This window comes from Aythya marila, assembly GCF_965140915.1.
Source record: "Aythya marila genome assembly, chromosome: 5".
Classification (NCBI taxonomy): Eukaryota; Metazoa; Chordata; class Aves; order Anseriformes; family Anatidae; genus Aythya; species Aythya marila.
In genome coordinates this window covers 11399930-11421045 of record NC_139046.1, presented here as the reverse complement: position 1 = coordinate 11421045, position 21116 = coordinate 11399930, and the positions used below count along the sequence as shown (strand labels likewise).

General features: G+C 36.0%; 1 protein-coding gene across 4 annotated transcripts in view; it reads left to right on the top strand.

The window, feature by feature from the left end:
• PPP2R5C (protein phosphatase 2 regulatory subunit B'gamma) overlaps nucleotides 1-21116 on the top strand; it is an 81169-nt gene that overhangs the window by 34820 nt on the left and 25233 nt on the right. For all 4 annotated transcript variants that reach the window (XM_082761834.1, XM_082761833.1, XM_082761836.1 and 1 more), the window contains one exon: nucleotides 14662-14861. In XM_082761834.1, the coding sequence (XP_082617960.1) occupies nucleotides 14662-14861 (200 nt within the window). The remainder of the gene's footprint in view (nucleotides 1-14661; nucleotides 14862-21116) is intronic.

Sequence of the window (21116 nt, the reverse complement as noted above, 5' to 3'; positions counted from 1 at the left end):
ATGCAGACCAAATTCAGCATGCAGAGCAGCAGCCATTAATCTGACAATGCACAAAAGGAGGCTGAGAACTGGGTTTGCTGGCCCGAGAAAGGAAAGGCTAAGGGGAGATGTTTCAGCTGATGGCAGGGTATGGAGAACAGAGACAGACGCTTCTCAGAGGTGCACAGTGCCTGAAGAGAGATGACTGATACAAGATGCAATGCAAGAAATTGCAACTGAATGCAAGGAGAAAAAATTTTCACTGTGAAAGTATTCAAACATGGGAACAGGATTCCAAAAGGGGCTGTGAAATCTCTGCTTGGAGACGATGAAAACTTGAGTGGGCAACATGAGCAGCTTTGCTTACGTAGTTCACCTTGCTTTGAGCGAGGAATTAGCGACCGTCTCACTTCTGCTGGTCTTTTGATAAATTATACTATGATCCTGCAGTTCTTTGTTGCATGGAAGGCAAAAAATGACTGCCCTTTCTGTCACTTTAAAAAATAACAATAAGAATAAATTTTAATCTACTTCTTAAAATTCAAGGAGCAATATTCTATGCTTCTGGTTGCTGTTTTTTCCCCTTTGGTTACTCAAGTAGACTTTTTAATGCATGTAGTGCCAAAATGCCTATTCGTACTTTTACGTCTGTGGTAACCCTGAAGTTTGTGTACTACTTTCATGAAAACTGTTACGGTGTTTTAAATGATTCTCACTGTTTTTGTGAACTGTTAAAGATAGGGTAAATGGAGCTGCATGCAGTATTAAAAATATTGGCACACAAAAACAATGTTTTGTTACTTTCTTAATGCTCTTTTAGCAGCTCAGCAGTAGTCAAAAATTGTTTGGCAGGTATGTGTTTTTAGAGAACATCCATAACTAAAATATCTTTTGAGTAAGCTAGAACTCATAAATGTATGCAGTCAGCTGGTTCACCCACATTTCTTCACATTTATCCACTTTTGGAAATATGTAATAAATGGAATTCATTTGCTCAGTACTGTGAAATTTTTCTGTAGCTCTCTTTAACAGGCTTAAAAGTGACAATGAATATTCCATTAACAAACTGTGTGACCTCACTATTAATATTCTGTGTTGTTTATGAAAATGTTGAACAGGGTAACATCTACCATAGATCCTAACAACATGTTTTTGGTAATCTTCCTGCATTAGAAAAACGTTGTTAAAAAGTGTGTGGTGTTTTTTGTTGTTTTTTTTTAATTCCCGAGATAACCATCACCTACTTTACAATCCTTTCCAACAACTTGATAAATCTTAAGCGTAATTTCCTTTACATGTGATCACTTTTTTATTAATGCTTTATTAGTCTGATACTGGGCTGTATTGATTATGAAGTCATATGTAGAAATCTCCATGTCACCTTTCATGCTATTTTTTTCTGGTGTTAGTGTATCCTGCTGTGGGAAATTAAAGTGTTTTATTCCCAGTGATTTCCTGCACAATGGTAATTTTTACCTCTATACAAGTCTTGCATTTTCCATACAAGTAGGTATTTTTAAGGATGATAAATGAACTTAACTGGTTTGAGCATGCATGTTTGCTTGACCGTTAATTTCCTTTAATCTTTCAACACAGTTAAATGTAGTAAACATTTAAGGTACGGTGAGTCTGTCAGTGGTGAGTAGTATCTTCCTGAGAAGGAAGTTGCAGAGAGTAAACCCCATAATCACTTTCTTCAGAGATGTTCCCATCACATTAATGAACCATACTAATTCCTTTTCAGTTAATTTAAATTATAAATTGACAGCTACTTCTGAAATTGCAGGCATGCTTTTAGTTTGTGGAAATACTCCTGTGCAAGAAGCCTTCAAAACTTTCTTTCAACTGCTAATCCAGTTAATGGGAATTTCCTGTGATCAGCACACATTTTCTGTTCTGTTTGTGGGTTGCAGTTGGTTTTGCATCATGGATGAATCTTAGCTGAGGTATAAAAGAGATGAAAGTACTTGTTCTTCTCCATTAGAGCAAAATGAAATTTGATAATCTGAAGGTATGAGCACTGGCTGCTTGTTTGAAGGTTTTTACCTGTGCCTTCTTACTGAGCCACCCAGACTGTTAATGTTCAGCCTGACTCTTGTTTCCAAAACTTACCTGTATCCTTGCAGTAAGTACTTGGCCAGTGCTGCTCTATAGCCTTACTTAACCACTTGTACATGGAATTGTTAGCTTTGAAAACAACCTCTACCATTCTTTCTGAACCTGGTGCTTCGAAAAGGAGCAACAAGACCATCTTCCCCAGGAATGAGCTGCAGTTCTGTTCTATCTATGAGATCTAAACTGTGAAATGTATATGTAAGAATTTCATCAATTAATATTAGATAATTATCTAAATTATCAGAGTGCTGATATTTCATACAAATGACTGTTAGAGTATTATTGCCTCTTGTGATGGTTTTGCTGGATATTTAAAGGACATTCGGATATAGCCATAGTACATAGCCAGACACAGACTGATGTGTTTGTGTTTTTTTTAACTGCTGTTTCCTGAAGCAACTCATGGGTAGCATTTGTAATACTTGACCAAGAGCACATTTAAAGGAGGTTTTTATCACACCTGCTGAGTTTAATGTGTTACTGCTTTTACTCTGTATTCTGTACTTCTGCCATTCTTTCTGTATTTTTAAATCTTTGTCTAAATCTTCTAGCCAAACAAAGCATGTATGTATAAATTTGGCTCCTGAAAACAACGAGGATATCAAGTGTTTGTACTGCCTTTAAAATCTTGAAGGGTTCAACTATAAAAAGTCTTTGGAGGGGACTTTTTGTTGAGCTAAAAATTCCATTAAATTAGAGGAAGGTAGTCATCTGGAATTTTTAAGCTGCATTTCTTGAGTCACATTGTAGTTTGTATTCCCTTTTGAAGGAAGCAAAATTGTATCAACATAAAATGCATATTGTCCTCAGTCCTTATTTATACATCAATCACAGAATCACAGAATTTCTAGGTTGGAAGAGACCTCAAGATCATCGAGTCCAACCTCTGACCTAACACTAACAAGTCCTCCACTAAACCATATCACTCAGCTCTACATCTAAACGTCTTTTTGAAGACTTCCAGGGATGGTGACTCCACCACTTCCCTGGGCAGCCTGTTCCAATGGCTAACAACCCTTTCGGTAAAGAAGTTAATCAAAATTCTTGTTTGGTGATTTTTTGCTATGACATACACTTAAATTTAAAACTCAACATGGTTTTCAAGAAATGGTTTTATCCCCGTTTCTGTTAAAGGCTTTTAATAATAAATCGTAACTTCTGTAGAGTCAACTAATTCTCTATCAAATACTGCTAGTTACTGAAACCACCGTAAAGCATGTAGATTAAGTGGGTACCAGCAATATTTTTCATTTATAGGTACAGGAATATTTACATCTATGCAAATGAGATGTTCCTCTGCTGGTAATGGCTTTTATGTTCTAACCTTTATGCCTGACCTAAACCACCTATATGACTGAAAGTGCCGTCTTCTCAGGAAACAGAGCCTGTGCTTGGCTTCTGTCCATGTGCTTGTGTTTTAAAAATGACACAGCTGAGTTAAATGATGCTCTGAATGCAAATGAATGCATGATATTTTAAAGTCAAATCTGCACGTGTTTTATTGAATTCCGCTTAATGTGCATACAGGTTGTGCAACACCATTTCTGCTATAATTTGCCAGTTAAGTTTCCTTTTTCAAAGGCACTTAAATTAGGGGCGGGGGGCTGCCTATGAACTGTTACCAGTAATGGTGGAAGTGACAGTTTTATGTCAGGCCTCAATTTTCTTAATTGCTCTTGTGACTGATACGTGTCTGAATTTTATGAAGTAAACATTTTCCTCATAAGTTCTTTAAAGAAAAGATGAAATATGAAACCAAAAGATGTAAATTTTGAACTTCTCCAGTTATTTGTAGCAGTCTGCTACTTGAAAACTCCTCTCTTAGGAACGGTTTTATGGAAGTTCTTTAATTTGCATTTTTGGATTTGCCAACTGTGTGGTTTGTTTTTCTTTACAAAACCTTTAGAGCCAAATTTTCATATTGCTTTTGTATTTGAAGTGAAAACATAATAATGTCAGCGCTGTTTCAAAGGTGTCCTGTTTTCATTCACATATTGAAAAGAAAACTTGACCAAAAGGATCAAAGCTTGAAATCTCATAACCAGGTTAAGGAAAAACTGTTATCTGTTCTTTGAGGTATAATAAGTTCTTCTTCAAAGATATACTCCAAATGAACTTTAATTAGACTAGTATGTTTCTTCCAACCTCTTCCCAGCACACTATTTTAGCCTTTGCTTCTGTTAGCATATAACCTTCTACAGAAGGTATCTCAAAATCCCAAATCTGATGCAGAGGTGGGTGGTTTTTTGTTTGGTTGGTTTTTGAGGACTGCCTATTGAAGTTATTTGTGTGGTATGAAAAGTTTGGTTTTGTTCTTGTCCCAGTAGGAAATTAATATCTCACTGACCTTTGAATCAGAGTAAACATGTGCTCTCCAAAGTAAAATTTTGAGCATGGACTTTACTGCTTAATTCTTCTCACTCCCTCTGATTGAAAAGTGAGTATTCATTAATGTAGCTTAAGGGATAATGAATGCTAAAGCTTATTTTAAATAGAAGAAATTAAAATCAACTGCTTTCATTGTTCATTAAATCTTCTGTTTAAAAAGAAGATAGTAACTAAAAATAGCCTTAATACTTAGTTTGGGAAATCTGCTGGGAGTTAGGTGATGTTCATAAATATGACCAGGATTTTTGGACATGGAGTAGTGGGTCAGCCTAGGATTCATAGCTAAGAAAGCCAAACTATTTTTGCCTTTTGTTGGAGGCTCTGATTTGAGTGTGTTACCTAAAGAAATGGTCCACTCTTTCTGCTGTGGGAGAGTGGTAGAAATGTGGTACATGTTATCAGCAGAACGTCAGCCTTTCTGGCAGCAAAGCAATGTACTCCTTTTGGGATGCTGTTGCTAATAGGTACGAGCTCTGTTCTGACCAGAATCCCTTTGCGAGACTGAAGACTAGTCCAACCAGAGCCTAAAGACATCTGTTTGAAGTAAATGCTGTATTTGTCTGAAAACACGTACACAAGGGAAAATAGCATTGGAATATGCATTATCATATGCAGTGATGATTTGTGAATTGAGTTAAATGGAAAATTCTGAAGTACTTCATTCCTGACGTAATATGCCTGTATATATTTTGGTTTTAATCTCTATCTGGTTTTGATCTTCAATCTTAATGCATAATAATATTGAAAGCATGCATTTCAATACAAGTCAATACTATGGTCTTGTTATGTGAGTCAAAACTTCCCTTACTGAAACATGAATTTTATTTCCCAGCAGGGCACTGCTAGTAATTGTTGTTAGTATTTGAAGTAATGGTTGTCAGCGCTTGACGTGGCAAGCATTGGCTGCTAAGCAGGTTACTGACCTAGCTCTAAGGTTACTTTTCCTCTCCCAGGCATCATTGCTATCATGCCAACCACTTCTTTTACCCGAGTTGCATCACACAAGGTTCCCAAATTTCATAGGCATATGGAACTATTGAAGTGTTGCTTATGCCACCAGTGAGGAAGGCTACATACTGAATTGAAAAGTAGGATTTTTCAGGAATATACGTGGGGTGGTAATTGCTGTCTGTTGAAAGGTCAGTCAGAACCTCAGTTTGCATGCAGGCTCGGTTACCTTCACTGGTAGAGCCTTTCCTCTGAATAGGAAAACACTTATTCCAAATCCTATTTCTAATTTTGAAAATAATGGAGAATTCAGCTGATTTAGTGTTGTCATCAAGGAAAAATTACAGAAGTGTTTGATTAATTTAAAAATAAATGTTAGCTTCAGTGAGTGCATGCAGCTGTGCCTGTGGTACAGCTTAAAGAACTCTTGCCTGAGGGGTTGTGCATTCAGTTTAGGTTGCGTTAGGATGTGAAACACTGAGGGTTTCTTTCTATGGTTTAACCATAGAAAACCGTGGTTCTCTTTTCTTCATGCTTTCTAATCTATTATGTCATCTCTTCCCAAGTCAACACTTGACCCAGTGTTCTTCAGTGAAATCTTGTGATATCTGTTAATAATTATTCTAAATACCATTAAGTTTATGTGTTTTATAATTCAGAAGTATCTAATAGAAAACAAGGGGTAACCCACAGGGTTTAGGACATGTAACAGAGCAAGGAGAGGAACAACCATGCTGATAGGCTCTTCAGGAAGTAACCAAGGTACTTTATACACATTTTGGTGGTTGGTTTTGCATTGAATTACGTTTCACACAGATGTGTGACAGCTAATACCATTGGCAAATTACTCACTCGTGAGTGGTATCTGGCTAGAGGTTGGTATATGGAGCTTTGGTGTGCTTCAGGAAGCTGTTCTGCTTGTAGTATATGGGTAGGCATGATTAGCTTAGATTTATTTCAAGCAAGCATCGGAAGTGGCAGAGTTTGATTCAGTTGTTCAATGTTTTCTTCAATTTTCTTAATATAAAGCATATAAATTACACCACGCACTGGAATTATGTTCTGTAATGTAACTTAAGTCTGGTCTCAGCAGTAGCCTTGACAGCAGTTCTTCGTTTTCTGAGAGACAGTTATATATATTAAAAATATTTGTAGAAAGCTCAAATGCAATTGATGTTGCATATTCTTTTATGTAAAACTCCAGATTATTGTGCCATTGAAAATGGATGCAAAGTTACTTGTACCTTTTGAAGCACATAGTAAAACTGGGAAATAGAGGATTTTTCATTTTTGGTTGCTAGTAGGTACTTTGTGTTCAAAAATGGCTTTTCCTGTCATGTTAACTGTGTGTGTGCCAAAAAGCTCAGAGATCTGTATCTGCTTGGTTCCTGCTTCCCTTGTTAAGACAGTTTTTTCTTCCATTGTCTTTTTGATTTTACTCGCTGTCACTTTTCTCCCTAATTTTCAGGTGGAATTTTTACTTCATTAGGTCAAGCCCATTTCTGCTCATTTCACTTGTCATTTCCTGTATGAGCATTCCTGTTTTCCTCTTTATGGCACATTGCCTTTCAAGTATTTATGCAGTTATGACTTCTACACTCTATTTCAACATGTTTTAATCTAGTCTAAAAATTCTTAGTTGAGTTAGATTTAAATATATATATGATCATGTTTTTTTATTTTTTTATTTTTTTTTTTTACTTTTTTTGGGGGGGTCTAAGAAAGTAGCTGATTTCTGGTAACATTCTTTTTAAAAGAAAAGCTTAGATATAGGGTGGTTTTGGTTCACTTTTGAAGAATTATTACATAATGTAGTAAGTCATTGTGTGCCTCTGATCCACTTTTCCCATCATTAGTTATGATGTACACCTGGAAAAGATGTTAGTGGAAGTCATTTGTATCTCAGCTTGTTTAAATACTTTAAAAAATAAAAAAGAAAATTAAAAAAATAGTGCCATACAGTGGAGAATGATAACAATTTTATTTTTTTTTTACTTCCTTGCTGGTTGAAGTCCTTAATCTCCCATTTTTATTTTTGACAGTTAAATGTCATTACATAAAGCTTCTCTATCATCAAACCCACAATTTAATCTTGTAGCTAGGGGATAGCTGCCACCACCAATAGCCTTCTGCATGGGATTCCCCCAAGACTGCAGCTTTCCTAGTGGATTACTGTTGTGAAGCACCTCTCTTGAGCTTCACTCCAGGACTGACAAAACGTGTGCTCAGGACTTTCTGCCTCTCTTCAGCTGTGGGTTATTTTTGCTGTTGCTGTTTAATCAGTCTTACAGTAGTTCATTTAATTCTAGCAGCCTTTAGTTTATTTTTTCTAATATATGCCAAACTGTATTGTTTTTAAAAAAAAAAAAAATCTAAATCCGATGAAAAGTCTTTATTTTGAATGAAGAGATTTGTTTATTTAGAAACAATATTTAAAATGCTGTGTACATTTCTATGTAATGATTTCTAACATCTTGTTCCTCCTGCCTCCCCCCACCCCATTTCCCTGTTGTGAGTTTAAGACTAGTTTCATACACGAGCTGTCAGAGGTGGAATAACTTCTTTCACTTAAATAGAGTAGCAGTTAAACCCAGACCGCAGATCAGCAGAGAAGCAAAGTCAGCTCTATTGCTTTGCTGAAAAAATAAAGCTGAATTTCCAATACTAGCTAGAACCTTTGTTTTCTGAAAACAAAACTTAAGTAAAACCACTTGAATGTGCAGAAATTTGAACTACTTGAAAGTGAAATCAAATGCAGCTTGCTTTTCCATTTTAGATAGAAAATATGCCACATAGGATTTCAAGCATCGTTTTTAAACTTTATTTACTATCAATATGTAGGGAAATATTTATCATGTTTTGTGTGCTTTTGTCTCATTCAGGCACATTACAGAATGTGAAACAGTAAGTAGGAGCAGTGTAGTTTCTCCAAAAACTGCAAATCCAAACCAAAAGCTCTTATTTCCAATTACAAATGCCTGTTACCTGGAGCACAGCCAAAAGGTACGGCTGGCAGCAGTTCAGTTCCTTGAAGGCAAAAAGGAGTGGGCATAGCCAGTATTTACAGCTGATTCTCCTTTCTCTCTGGGATTGCTGCTGAGAACAGTGGTGCTGCATAAAGGCAGCTGATCCAAAAGAGGGTCATGCTTTAAAGTTGCAGTTTGCTGTACGAGTACTAATAGAGGCTGGGTGCTAGTCTCAGCTCACCATCGAATTGGCTTTGAACAACACAATTTTGCTATGATATTAGGTGTTTGGGCAATTAAAACATTTAATTGTCTGTCCTGCAGAAGCTGTAAGTATCTTTAGAGCATTTTTAATTATTGACCAGGAATTTTTGGAGAATCATAGGCTTTGTTCTAGGCCAGGCTGAAAGTTCATCTAACCTGCAGCATCCTGTTTCTGACAGGAAATGCATTGTTTCAAGAGAAAGGAGAAAAAAAAAAAAGGCTGAGAACTTCTCAGTTGGAATGTATTTGAGTAATAATAGTATAATAAATGGTAAATGGAGAAGGACCTCAAACTTGAAAGAAGGAGAAGGAGCTGTGATAAAGACTCAGCTGCAGTTCTTTTGGAAAAAGTCTGCATTCTTTTATGACACTACTTCACTTACATGTGAATCCCATTATCTTCAGTAGTGAGACAGAGTAGAATTTGCTTTTCTGTGCCACTTAAGAGAGCACGATATATAAAAATACAGAGTCTAATACAAGCACTGTGTGTCTTCCCATGGGAGTTCCTGTGGCTTTGATCACAGTGGGCATTTTTCTTGTTTTAAGCATTTCTTTTGGAGGGGGAAAAAAGCTACAGGATCAATAGTGTTCCAGATAAAACAATACAAACAGCAATATTTTATGTATTTTTTCTATCCAATGTATGCATAACAATACCTTGTTTCAAGTAATCTGCAGCCATACTCCCACTCCCAGGGTTGCTAGTTATTGTATAAAGTGTATTGCGTACTGTATGTAATTATAGTAATTTCTTGTATTCCTTAAGTGTATTTTAAAGTACTGCTAGATGTAATAGCACTAATTAAACTTTCCATGTGTGAACTGGAAGATTTTCTCCCCACCCCCTTATTTCCACTATCTTCTATTAGGGTAGAATACTGTTATCTGGGAGAGTTTTGTCTCTAAGTACTGTTAATTATTTTTGTTATATTTTCAATAAAATAATTTCATTAAAATCTGCTGAAGAAAATCAGCAACTGTGATGAGTTGGTCAAATAATAGAAATGCAAGAAAAATTAAGTTCTGTAACCTAAGGAAGCAAAACTGATACCTCTGCTGAGCCTTCACAAACAAGCAAGTGCTCACACAGCTACAACGAATGGTATCTCTTCTATGTATTTTCTGCAAGTTCTCAGCTATGATTCGTTTTTTTGCTTTTAAAATGATGTAGTGAGTCTTACTGACCACAAATTATATTTTGTGGTAGCAACTGTATTGTTCTTCCTGTCAGACCATGACCTGAACATTTTTAACTTGTAGCTTTATTGCAGTGGCAATCTGTACGTGAAAACAGCTGTTTTGTATGACATTGCTGAGTCGTCTGCTTACCCTGCCTGCCTTTGTCCTGCCCTCAGAAGCTGGTAAACACTGTTGTCATAGAAAAAATATTTTTTTCTCTGGAAAAGGTAGAGAGTGAGTCAGTCATGGGCACCAGGTGATAACACAAAATACAAAACTTGAAAGGTGACTTTTATATTTGACTGAAAAAGTTACCCAGAGAATGGTACGTTCTCTAAAGTCCTACAATGCAAACATGTGATGTAGTATTGCTGATATGTCTGGGCACTTAGAAATTGAACTGTAATGTTTTCTGGTTTTGTTTCTTTTTCTATTTCTATTTTTCTTAAGTGAGGCAAAAATTTTGTTCTATTGTGAAAGCAAGGAAATCATCTGTGTTCTGCTAAGATACTTAAGCAAATTCTGTAAGTATTGAATATGTGATATAAATAGCAAAGGGAGAGTTTTTAAGCATTACTCAGTGAATAGCACCAAAAGTCAATTTGGGGATAAGGAGTACCTTTAAATAACCACAGCCTTCTCAGTCATTGAGGGATGGAGCACCAGAGCTGCTCAATTACAAAAAAAAAAAAAAAAAAAAAAAAATTCATACCTAGTAACATGGTCTTCAAGTATGTCAGTTAGCTTAAGCAATTAGAAGTCAGAGATTACAATTAATTGTAGTGGAAGATGATGTAGAAGTTGTCACGCAGTGAACAGAAAGCATGCAGCCAGATAGTCCCTGGCATGTGTCTAAGGATAAATGACTTGTTGGGGCATCTCATAATTAAACAGGTGCACGTACATTCTCTGTACAAAAATTCTGGTCTATCCAGTCAGCTGCTTGGCCACCTTCACTAATCTCTGTCATCCTGAAATCATCCTTTCAAACCTTAATTGTAGGAATGATCTTGACTTGATGGCAAGTACTCCAGGCAAGCACCATGAGAGAATTGAGGTCCAGACATTTTAAACCTGTTGATGAACACTTAGAAGGGTGGGAAGGGACATGACAAACAATTCCTTATAAATATGTGAAGTTCTCAGTCTGTAGAAAGACCATCTCTCACTTCACTGAGCGATAATTATTAAACTTAAAATATTTAAACCAATTCATAAGTGGTGATGCAGGTGGCTTGCTTTGTGAGGGTGTTCCTGGACCTTCTTAGTTGTCAGCCTTTAATTTCAGATCTTAGTACTAATTATAGCTATAATGCCTCCTCTTCTTCCAGGTTGGTATACTGGAAATCATTGTAATTGTATGTCCATTACTTGTGTGATTAAGGTCTGTGGATTTTGTGTAGTATACGTGTCCAGCACAGTATCCCTAAGTGAGATCATGTTGTTATGCTTCAGGCGGAACCACTTTCCATTTTACAGTTAATTGGGAAAAGGTAACCACTCTAACCACTTTGTACAAACAAGACTTTTTACATTTAGGTCGTAAATTTACCTGGCTTCCAGCATGCAAACAACTCCATTAAATACTCTTTCCAGGAGAAATTATTCATTAGTTATAGTTTTTAATATAAATAGACAAAAGCATATGTATTCAGATGCAATTTGTGTGGCTTAAAGTACTTACAAATTGTTCACAACACTGGACAGGATTTTTAATTTGCTGGGAAATTTGTTGGCATTTGTCATTTAGCACCTTCTTCCTAATTCTTGAACTCTTCATTATCCAAGGTGCCTTAATGACACTGAAGTCTAACCAATAACGGCTTCTTTTGTGTACAGTTTTTTGTTGTTCTGTATCTTCTTTGGAGCTCTTCCGCTATGTTTTTTTCTTCTGCGGTTGATTAGTGGAGCAATTTAGTGTCTGTAGCTTTTTTATTTATTTATTTATTTTTAGAACAAATATGTCATGCAGGTTTATTAAAGCAAAAGTACTTTTGAGAGCAACTTCTTTTGGAGAGGAAAGAACCACTCCAGTTTGCTATCTTGACAATACATCTGTCAAGCATTTAAAGAAGAGCTACTCGCTATATTAACTAATCAGCTGGGCTGGTATGTCAGGCAGTTTATTACATTACGTGTTCATCTGTTAGGCTGTGTGTGTTTATATTCAGTAGTACCACTTGAAATGCTTTGTCTGGTGATGGTTCTTACTGCTTGTGTTTAAGAAAGTTTTTGCATTTTATGGTGCGCTAAGGAAAAAGACAAGCCATCAGCTGGAGGAAGTCAAAGCAAACTGCAGGCATTTTTACGAAGGCAATCTAGACTTTTATCAGGCTATTAATGGCTTAGTTGTTCATAGCTAACAATAAAAAAAATTGTCATGCAAAAATATTAAACGTATTATGGTGCTAATTTATGCAGGCTTTCTGTGGTATATTCTCATTTCTTGTCTGGAACTTAATGCTGTGGTTATGTGGCCGTTTTAATTGGCATAGATATTTTTTTGCTGCTGCCAAAATATGGTACTGTTTTCTTTACATCTGGCCAGTTACTTAAATATTCCCAATTTACTGGAAGTTAAGGTGCTGATCCTGAAAGCGTTTGCTGTGTATAATAAACTATAATGTCTCATACATTGATCATCTTAATTGCTCATGGGGTTGCTTAGGCAAAAAGCAAAGCACATGGGGAATTTTGTGGCATCACAGCTAAACCTTGTAGAATTTCAGAGGCATTACTTTTTGTTTCATAACTGTTGAAACGTTAGATGTAAGAGATATTTTAAGTTGTCACCATATGAATATTTATAAATAGCAGTCTAGTGTTAGTTCTTTCTTAACAGTAACCTAAATTTAAACTTCTACATCTAAATTTGGACACAGTGATTTAGGCTTGCTTCAGATTATAACTGGTGGGTTTGTGTTGATATGAGTGTATTTTTACATTTTTGAAGGTTCGTTATTTTGGAAAGTACTGATGGCAAAAGTAGTGCTGGCTTTCTTTCTCATCAGTTCTCTGTACGTCTGAACTGTACAATCTAATTTTACTTCATATACAAGCATTAAATTAATTTTTGAGGATCATCAGGGTGGATTAAGGTGTAAAAAGCCCAGGAATTAGACTTCAGAGTTTTAAGAGAACCTAGGTATCCTTGTCAAACAGCAAAAATGCCACTGCACAAAGCACTGTATAAAGGAAAGGCACGTGTAAATTGATAGAAGTGTTACAGGCAGAATTAGAGTTACCAAAAGAAGTATTTTGAAAAGGTACCACAGAAGAAAGAAATTCAATTAAGTAGATTTGTACACACTTGAGGCACTTTAAATGTGAGGAGCAGTAAAACAAAGCACCAGCAAGCTTGCTCAGAAACGTTATGAATAGATAGACTAGCTTCACAGGTCAAAGATCCTCTAGAAAAGAGGAAAGGGGAGGGGTAAAAATGGGCAGAAGGGGGGCACTGGGAGACTTGAAAGGAAGATGGGCAGCAATGTTAGTGTTCCTATTACTGTCTATTCTTAACCAGCTATACTTGAGTGATGATTAAACAATCAGTAAATATCAAACCAACTATTTACTCATTTTGATTCAAAATTTACTGGCCTTTTTTTTCCTTTTTTTTTTTTCTTATATTCACCTTGGTGAGAGCTGACAACGTTATTTTCTTGTATGTTATTTGTACTTTACTTGTATGTATATAAATACATACGTATACGTGTTTGAAGGGATTCAAGACATGGACTCCTGACGGCTCTTGAACAGAAGGCGTTTATTGCCCTTTTTCACTACTACATATACTTTTCCCATAGCCCCACGCACTGTCCATGTGCCTGAATCTGTCATACAATGGGGTAGAGACCCTCAGACACACACCTCAAGCCAATCAGCAATTGGCCACTGCCCAGAGCTCATCTTTTAACACTGTAGCCCATTTACTTTATTTCAATCTTTCTCAAATTTTTGTTTCTATTGCTTGTTTCCTCATTATCTCTAATTCGGGGAGGTGTGAAACATCACGGAGCCACCTGCAAAATCCTTTCCCACACATGTATATATAAACTCATGATTTATATTTAGTAATTGTGATCTTTTCTAGAAGACCAGTGTTTAATTTTGCGGTGCTGGCCACAATTAACTGAACAAACTCCTAAAAAAATAAATAAATAAAAATAAAAATCTTCAGAAGATTCATAATGCAAGTCTATCTCTTGCATGTGCAAAACATTCAAAGTGATGCTATAAATTGAGCAAATAGTTGAAGATCTGCATCTACTCAAATTTCTTTAAGTATTTTTTTTGTGTCAATGAAGTTTTAAAAATAAATAATTGTTCTGTGCCTAGCTAGATGTGGTTACTGCTGTTTATTTCCATGCGTGACGGGAAAAAATTGAATTTGTGAAGTGGTAGATCCCAAGTTTAAAAAGTGACTCTGGCTTAAATATATTGATGAAACCGAAGATTTATCTCTTAATACTCAAAAAGAGTATTTCTACAGATAAAATATTTTGTATGTAAACTGAGCTCTTTGGGGAATTCTTGAGGCATTTTTTCAAGTATGTGTTGTTTTTTTCTGTGCAGCAGCTATTTGTAGTGAAGGCAATCATGCAGCACTTTTGGAGTTCTGTTAATTCATCCTGTCACATACAGTGTATTTTACTGGGGTTCATGCTTTGGACCATTATATTCCTCAATTTCTTTGAAGATTTGGGAAGTTTGCTTTTAGTCTTAAACACTGCAGTACCTGTGTCTCGGGGAAATAAAAATGAGGAAAAAGTAAAATCTGCTACAATGTAAATTATAACCCATTATTTTTACTTTTCAGATGTTCCTCCTGCTGATCAAGAAAAGCTTTTTATCCAGAAGTTACGACAATGTTGTGTACTTTTTGACTTTGTTTCTGATCCACTAAGTGACCTAAAGTGGAAGGAAGTAAAACGAGCAGCTTTAAGTGAAATGGTAGAATATATCACACACAATCGCAATGTGATTACAGAACCTATTTACCCTGAAGTAGTACATATGGTAAGTGGTGGAACCATTCTGAACTTTTAAAATTCATAATTACTTCTTCAGCTCTGTCAATCTGTCTTAAGAAATACTACTGAAATCTTCAAAAAGATCAACTATGTTTGCACACTGGCAAAATGGTAATATAATAGGTTTTTAATCCTCTTGCAAGTGTTGACTCTTCTATGTAAGAGAAATTGGATGCATATTTGCAGCAGAAATAAATTATGATTTAAGTTGATAAAAATGAAATCTTTAAATAAAAAAGACCATCCATCCCCTCCCCCCAATCTTTTTTATAATAGGCATTTATAAAAACAGGGTGAGGGTGAAGGGTATAAATAATCTAGTTTTTTAAAGAACGAGTAGATTGCAAAACTGAAAGTTTGAGTGTTTGTTAGAATTAAGATCACTTGTTCAATCTTGACACTTAATCTCAAGTAATCACATTCAGTGCCCATGGCTGAATTTTTTTTTTTTTTTCTGCATTTGGAGCTGAGAATGAGAGTCAGACTTTATTACACTGATGAGGATTTTGCTGGAACAAGTTATATGTACTATTTAGACCTGTGTTGTTTCTTCCCTTTCACTGTTGAAATCCAAGCCAATTAGACCCACTTCATTTTTTCTGTCCTGTTTAAGTTCAGTCCAGAGGAGGAAGCCATGAAACTGCAGGAGAGTCTTTCTTCTCTCATTGTGGTGACTGTATGCCAGTTGCCTGGGGTAGCAATTGGGCTGAGGACAGAAAAGCATCTTTCCAAGTAGCTAACTACTAAGCTTCCCAAAAAAATGTTAACCACGTGACGTGATAGTTATTCCCTCTAACACCCCACCCCCACCCCCAAAAAAAAAAAAAAAAAAATACTCAATTGGGTCGAGCTTTCAGGGGGATAAGAAAATTGTACTTCTTTAACATTAGTGTGAATTCAGTCAGATATTGAGGTCCTGCTCCAAATCAGAGACTGTGAAGCAACTTCAGAGTAGATTCTAAAGATTTATAGCATTAAAGGTGCGACTCTAAAGATTGCTTGCACCGTAAGTGTTCACTAATACAGATTTTTTTTATGAGAACTTCTGAGTATATGAGGATTCTGTACAACTTTAAGTCAAATGTATACAAAACATTGAGGATGGTTAATGATATCATGGGATCATGTCTTTTCATATGTTTTGATAGCCTATTTGTATGTGTTTTTTGCTAATTGATTATTCATTTGAGAATATTTGATACTCATGGAAAAATAATTATGAAAAAATAAGCTTGCTGAGATTTGATTTAGAGAAAAAAAATTGAATTCATGGTGATGGCTTGAATATCAGTTTAAGACATTAGTGTTTGCTCTGTGAGGAGTCTTAACTGTCCATAAATTCATAACTTCTGCATTATGAGCCCACATTATCTTCCTCCATCAAAAACCAATGGCAAGGATACATTTAACCAAGGAAAATACATACTTCCTTTGCTTTCAGATGCAACTAATGGTAATACAGTTTGCAATTCTGTCAGTCTAATAAATCTTGGTGCAGAATTTGTCTCATCTTAACTACCAGCATTCTGCTATGGGCTCAGAGCATCTGTTTAACAATTCTTTCAGTGAATTTAAAGTGCTTTTTACATGTAAGAATCTAAAGGATATGGGATTTCCTTGTATAAGACTTGTACAGCATTGTGGCAGACACTTTCAGTGGCCGTTGTCAGACCTGGACTAGGATTTTTAGGTTAAATTCAAATAGCAATTTTTTTTAAGGCTGCTAATATTGAAAAGTTTTCTTTCAGTTGTCTATAATGAAACAACTATATTCCTCTTGCAGTATTATGCCTCTTTCAGGCGTGCACATAAAGAGGTGTACTTTTTGGTAAATTCTACTAGTAGATTAATGTGAATTTTAAGGTAAAATGGCTATCTTCTTTGTACTTTAAGGGACCTGTCTACGTTTGGACTCATTACACCAAACTTGGGATAATAATCCATCTAGCTCAGCATCCTAGTCTTGTCAGGGATGAGTGTAGAGGCTGCTGGAAAAGATTAAATCTTATTTTTCTTTATCTGAGCTGGTAGTTGGTATAGGAGTTAGGACTTTACTGTGCCATTCTTTTTATCTTCACAGCTTGGGGGTTACTCATCTATAGATGACTACATACACGCATAAGTGCGTGTAAGAGCGAGAGAGATTTTTGTTTGCTTTAGTTACTGTACTGTTTAGGCCAAAAGCTTAGGGCAATAAATTTCACAAGTTACCCATTTAATAATAATAAATTATTTGTCCTTTACGGTATCTTTATTTGTTCTTTTGCTCTGATGAGAGCAGTCTTTATAATTCAAGTGATCACGTCATGTTCATGCCCCTCATCCCAACCCTCTGCTTCGTGTTTCAAGTATCTTTGGCAAATGTATAGTTAGATCTTGTCTTTAAGCTATGTTTTGATTTGGTTGCTTAATAATTATTTAACATTAACCATGAGTCTTTTCCAACAATACGAGAGAAACAAGTTTCTTAAATTGATGTAATGTTATTCTCCAGAGGGGGACGTAAGTTTCTTCCCCTTCTTCCTCAAGGACCCCGCTGATGTCCTTCGGATTCTCTTTACCTTTGTAAGCAAAAATGTGATGGGAAGGGAAATGTTTTTAATACAGACTTGTTTTACAAGTTCCGTTTCTCATGTATATCATAGTAAGATTGGATTGACTATCCCCGAAGCAGGAACTTACATCTCGAAGCTTAAAGACATGTGGACAAATGTCTAAATACACGTTGTAAATGTAAATGATAACTTAATAGTTTGGATGAAAAGCATCTGTTGCGGATTCTTGTTTAGTAAAGGGATGTATGCTTCATTTTAGCTTAGGTTTTGAAGAAAACAAGACTTTGAGATTGTTCTGTTGTGCACTAATTTGTCAGAAACATAAATATTTAAGGCTATTAGTTTGGTAGAAAACTTCTGAGAATTGTTAGCTATGTAGAATATGGACCCATAGGAATGCTGCTTTCCATCTCAGGAAGGGATGGGCAATATCTGTATTGTATCTATTTTAAGAGGGACTATGAAAGTGAACAGTGGTATGAATATTCACTTCCCCAGCTAACCAGTCAGAGGATATTGAGGAGAGCTGAGAGGAAGCTGAGGAAATGCTGAATTTTGAGATCCGGGGTTGTAGTGTTCTGAAAAACAAGTAGATCCAAAGCTTGTGTGAGTAAGACTTATTTCTGTAGCCACCAGAATAATTTCCTTGATGATGATATAGTACTTGTGTATAAGAAATCAATGTTTTTGTGAAGCACAAAGACCGATATGACTTTTTAAGTTGGTAATATAAAGGAATTAAGATCTTACTTTATAACTAGGTCATTTCAGCAGCTAAAGCAGTTTTCACTGCTACTCTTCATGTATTATGAAAGTGAAATGACATACTCATGCACATGGGGATATATATTATTTTAAGTGTTATTTTGGTGTTACGTGGGTATGTCTTGTTTACTCTGACCTTTGATATGGAATAAGAGTTGATATAGTGAGTAGAAGTGTACTATATGTGGCTCTATTCAGCTGTTAGGATGGCTTTATTCATTAAAATATGGAGGGTGCAGACTGTCAAATTATAAAGCTCATCATTCAGAGCTGTTCTTGTCAAGCTTCACTTGGGCTGCTCAGCAGAAGGGAGGAGAAAATGTGTGTAATGTTATCTCTGTGATACCTACTTGCTTGAAAATTTTCTCTAGTGTTACACAAAATGGGCCACCAGAAGAGCAGGGTATGTAACAACCACGACAAGCAAACCTGTCTGTGAAGCTGTAAAAATGCAGCTTGTTGGCCTTTTCTTTTGCTGTTCTCCCATCCCCCTGAATGAATTACATACTTCGGAGTCAAACATGCCCATGCTAAAAGCGCAGAGAGAATCCTGGCACACGAGCCCAGTTACAATTCAAATCTGATAGATCGGGGGGTGCTTGTGGGGTTTTGTTGGATTTTGGGGAGTATAAATTAATCCTTTATGCTGCGTTTGCTTAGTTCTTCTCTGGGAATTTGAACTTAGAGGAAATTGCGCTTTGCAGCTTGCATCTTGTCTATTTGGTAAAAAGACAGTAGTTAGGGAAAAAAGCAGCCAGTTGACAAAAAGGCAAAGGTCTCAATTATGCTAACTCATTATAAATTTTCATAAACTTTAGTGGCTTAATAGACAAGAGTTTCAGAGCTGTCTTCATTGAGAAATGCTGCACCTTGATTTGAGCAATTGTATGTTCTTTTGGTCAGATACAAAACACAAAATGGAAATCAAATCAGGCTCCATCGCTCATGGAACAAGTTATTCTGTTTTGGGTTTGATACTCTTCCCATTTGATATTCTTAAAAAAAAAAAAAAAAAAAACTGTTACTAACACCTTATACAACCCAGCTTTTCTTCTTGCTCTCTCTCTAGCCTGAGACTTTCCTTTCTCATCTAGAAAAGGCTGATTATTCTTTGATTTGCATAGCAATCTTAGCAAGTGGGAATCACGTCTGGTCTTCCTAAGTTTTTCTTGGAAGACCATTGATTTATTGTAATTTTTCACCTTTTTAAAAGAAAACTTCCAGGTTATTAGTTTCTTGAAGTCCATGCTGTTAAAATATCTTTATATTTATATGTCCCTTTTTAGCTTTACCTTTAATTCTGTGAAACTGTAATTACTCTGATACAGCATTCCTAATCAGTATCAGCCCTACGGCTCAGCTGAAATAAAGGAATATTATGAAGCAAAACAGAGCATCAGGATGACTTTTCCTTCATGGGAATATGATGTAATTCTTGCAGATTTAGCTGATGCAGTTTGATACTGCCTCCCACTGTCTGCTCTGCCATCTGTCAGACGTGAGATGGCAGGACAGCACATACATATGCTCCATAGCCTGCTAGTTAATAAGTAATGTACAGCATTATTTTAAACTGTGAATGGAGGTGTTAATGATAAGCAGTCAGAATGTGAGCAGGGAAACATGGCCTTCTGTTGCTCTTCCCAGAATCCCACTGAAGAGGGGTGGAGTGGATTCCTCTGCAAAACAACATCTTTAGACAGCTCAATCTTTCAGAGCTTCTGGGTTATCTTCAAATTACAAGCAGCTAAGTTCTGATGCTATTTTTTAAAATATATATACATATACGTAAATATAAATAAATAAAACTGTGAGAAAAGAACAAAAATGTGTGTATGGGATGTGTATCATAAAACAATTGAAAATTAGAAAGACTGATACTATGGCATAAAGAATAGGCTTTTAAGTGTGATTAAAGTAGCCCTACAGCTACATTATAAGTGAACTCCATCCATCCTGTAGGGTTTAGGATTTTTCCTTTAATTGTTGAGAGCTTAGGAGTGTCTCAGCTGATGAATAAAATGTGGGGTTTTTTTGCATATTCAAATAAAACATTCAGTTTGATGCAAATTCCAATGGAGTAATCTTTTTTTTTTCTAGCTAGTTGTGCAAATGCCCTGTACTGGCACGTTTGCTGAGCCAAGTATTGGCTTTCGTGAAAACGCTCTGTAAATGGTTCTGCTGCTCCTGGTGATGTAGCCTTTTGCAAAGAATTTTCTTTTTCCTGGGAAATCAGTTGTATCTGACTTGGCCAGACTTAAGAAATGTATTTTTCAGATTTCCCCTAAATTCTTGCAAAAAGACTCCCCGATCTGTTACACTGCTCGAATAAGTAAGAAAAGCCTTAAAGAGTTTCTGTATATAGCCTAATATACTTGATCATTATGGAAATTTAGAATAGTAAACCACTGTTTTTATTTTGGCAATCTTTCCATTTCTGCATTGTGTTCAATCTGAAGCATTTGTATCAAATAATCTTTTTCAAGTAGAGGAGACAGTTCAGGACCATAACTTGGATTGATCTGTATTTTTCATTCTGTTCAAAAATAAGTTTAGGCTGCTTGGTACTGGTTTGATAACGAATAAGCAAGCAACAAAACAGAACAAAAAGTCTCTCTTGGATGCACTTACATGGCTAAATACATTGTATTTTTTTATTTGCTCATCAATGTTGTCCACTACCAACATCTGCCCTATCTAATACTCTGGATTACAAGTGGAATTGAGGAATTAGTCTCTCTCGGTATTGACAGCTGTAGCTGTCTTTACATTTACAGATAAGGGATTTTTCCAGTTTTCTTACTGGCTTGCACAGAAGCCTGTTCCCTGCAACTTGCTCAGTAAAAGGTTTAATCATTAACTTGTCAGGGGTGACAGAACAACCATTTGAGTCACTAGCTAGTCGGTCCTTTCTTGTCCAT